The sequence below is a fragment of the Halyomorpha halys genome, unplaced genomic scaffold, assembly GCF_000696795.3.
Source record: "Halyomorpha halys isolate HHAL.00 unplaced genomic scaffold, Hhal_1.1 Scaffold7.1, whole genome shotgun sequence".
Taxonomy (NCBI): Eukaryota; Metazoa; Arthropoda; class Insecta; order Hemiptera; family Pentatomidae; genus Halyomorpha; species Halyomorpha halys.
This window is the reverse complement of record NW_027110368.1, coordinates 123,376-125,924: the sequence shown is the minus strand read 5'-3', so window position 1 is coordinate 125,924 and position 2,549 is coordinate 123,376. Positions and strand designations below refer to the sequence as shown.

The 2,549-nt window shown below is 28.8% G+C and overlaps 1 protein-coding gene across 2 annotated transcripts in view; it reads left to right on the top strand.

The window, feature by feature from the left end:
* Nnp-1 (Ribosomal RNA processing protein 1 homolog Nnp-1) overlaps nucleotides 1–2,549 on the top strand; it is an 18,849-nt gene that overhangs the window by 13,233 nt on the left and 3,067 nt on the right. Inside the window, exon 9 of one of the 2 annotated variants that reach the window (XM_014414706.3) lies at nucleotides 2,380–2,449. The exons of the other annotated variant lie outside the window; for it this stretch is intronic. Within the exon in view, the coding sequence (XP_014270192.1) occupies nucleotides 2,380–2,449 (70 nt within the window). The remainder of the gene's footprint in view (nucleotides 1–2,379; nucleotides 2,450–2,549) is intronic. 2 annotated transcript variants of the gene reach the window in all.

Genomic DNA, 2,549 nt, shown 5'->3' with positions numbered 1-2,549 from the left:
TTTTAATATCCTCTTTTTGAGTAAATAGTATATTTTTATGTATAAAGGATTTTTAATATGTTTTTATTTTTATGTACCAACGTTAAATATTGTTCATTTGTTTTGTTGAACCCAAAAGCAAGCTAACCAATTTTCACCAGTCATATAAAAAGTAAAAGTACGTTATTTCAAAATAAAGAAGATGGTGGCGCGCGTCGTGCGTCCTTCCGAAGTGTCCATTGTATTGTTTGTGTCGAGAACATAGATTGAAAGTTTTCAACTTTTATTGTTTCCTTGCCATAATTATAGAAAAAGAATATTCAAAGAAGAAAATAACAATCATCAATAAAATATTTACATCATAAATCATAGCAAGTAAAGTGATTGTACTACAATAATCAATGTTAAGAACTAACATCTAAAGAAGTGGAAGGTAGGAAACTTGGTTTTTAAGGATTCTTTTCTTAGCCGTAAGCTGGGAATGATGTTTTCTGGATGCAGGAGGTCCTCATCATCTTTTGTTTAGCTCAAGGGTAGACATCTTGAAAAAGAAGATCTCGAAGAGTCACCTAAGAAGAATAAAGGACTCTTGGTTGGAATTGCCTGGTGAGAGGACGTCCGTCTCCTGAAAGATAGATGATTGCAAGCCATTGTTATAGAGTTGGACATAGCATTATCAGAAAGAAAACATCAAGACTCATCAATCATCAAAGGAAGATTGTATAATTGGTTAGTTTTGTTTCTAACTATACTTTAATACATTTATACAATAGTTATAAATTTAATTAAGTGTTATTGATAGAAAAGTGTGTTCTGATTGCCTAGAAGCCCATCCTGCGATTAAGAGTCTATAATATTATATATATAATTAAAATAAAAATTGTTATATTTATTTAATATTTTTATTTGACCTACTCATCTTCAAAACTATACTTTAGATAAGAGAATGAAGTTGAAACTATATAAAATTACATTTATTTTATTTTAAATAATTTTTTTATATTACAATTTATATATATTTTAATTGCAAACTTGTAATGTAAAACATAATGATTCAATTGATTTCATCTAGAAGCCGGATAGATACAATCGATTCCGTTAACCAATGTTCTGACAGTACTTACTACCTAACGAAAAAAAAAAAAAAGTCAATTTTATATCCAAATATAATGTATGTCATTATTTTATTATTGTACTCCTATGTAAACAAACAAAATATTTTATGTTAATAAATTGTAGTTAAATTTATCTCCAACATACATTAGAAATAGATGAAGAGAACTCCATTGTAAGTTGAGAACTGACTGTAATTTACAACATAGTTTATCATTGAATAGCCTATTCTTTGCTTTCTTCTTTATTGTGCTTTGGTTTGTTATTGTAGTCCTTTTGAAAATGGAACAACTATACGGCATCAATGTAAGTCAGTTGTTATCTCTGTTACAAAATCTATCAAAGTAGATATTCTGTATTACATTATAGAAATAAGATGCTTACTTAATTTTAATAGTGTAGTGTGATTAACGTGTGATAAAGCTTATGAATGTTTTTGGAACTTTTCCTGTTGGACAGGAATAGAGGCTTAATTCTTTTGTTGCAGTTGAAAGGTAACTTTAAATAATACTATTTATTCAAGTTAGCTCATCTACTTTTGTTGCTTTAATTCTTTCTTTAACCAATCCTAGTGCTCAGGATGACACAAATACCAATTACTATCAGGTTAGTCTGAAATAAATATACTCAATATTTCCTGTGAAATCTTGTCCTCTTGGCTCATCCATATGACACCGACTGGCCTCAAAGCCGAACTTCTTCAAGGTGCAAGAGAATCTTGGTTTTGAAATAATACGTATTTGTACTAAAACATTAAAATTAGTCTGCTTTAATATTTTTTCATCCCTATTTTATCTTTTAAAAGAGTGTCTTCTGTTAATTCCCTGAATAGGTTTGGATAGGAGATGTTGTTCTGTTTCCCATAATTCTTACCCAGATTTTTAAAATTAACATTGTTCCTATATATCTTGAAGAGATAATGCTTATTGTAACCGTTCCTGTTATTTTGGTGGTGAATTGTGGTCCAACATACAATGATGATGAGACTTACCTAATTCTGAAACAGCATTAAGAGGAATGTCTGCTTTCTAGACCAGACTAATACTTTCAAGCGCCAGAAGCTTTTGAATACTCAGGTGGAAGTTTTACTTATAATCCTAAGATATTTCAATTGACTATGATGATGAGTTAGTCTCCCAAGTTAGGTTGTTTATATTCTATTGCCTATTAAATTACATTGGCAATACTATTTATTACTCTTGTAATTTGTATTGATATTTTTTTAAAAGGCATTTAAATGTGTTTGCACTGTATCTCAAACTATATGCAGTTTTATGTATTTTATAGGTTGCCATTAATACAATGTTAAATAGGTCAAAAAAAGTATCATTTCATCTCAATCGAAATACTGCACAAGGTGAGGTTTTTAAAGTACTAAAAAGAAAAAAATATATGTATACAATATCTTTCTAATTAGTCAGGGAATAATAAATATGTTTCATTTATAATTTATAAAA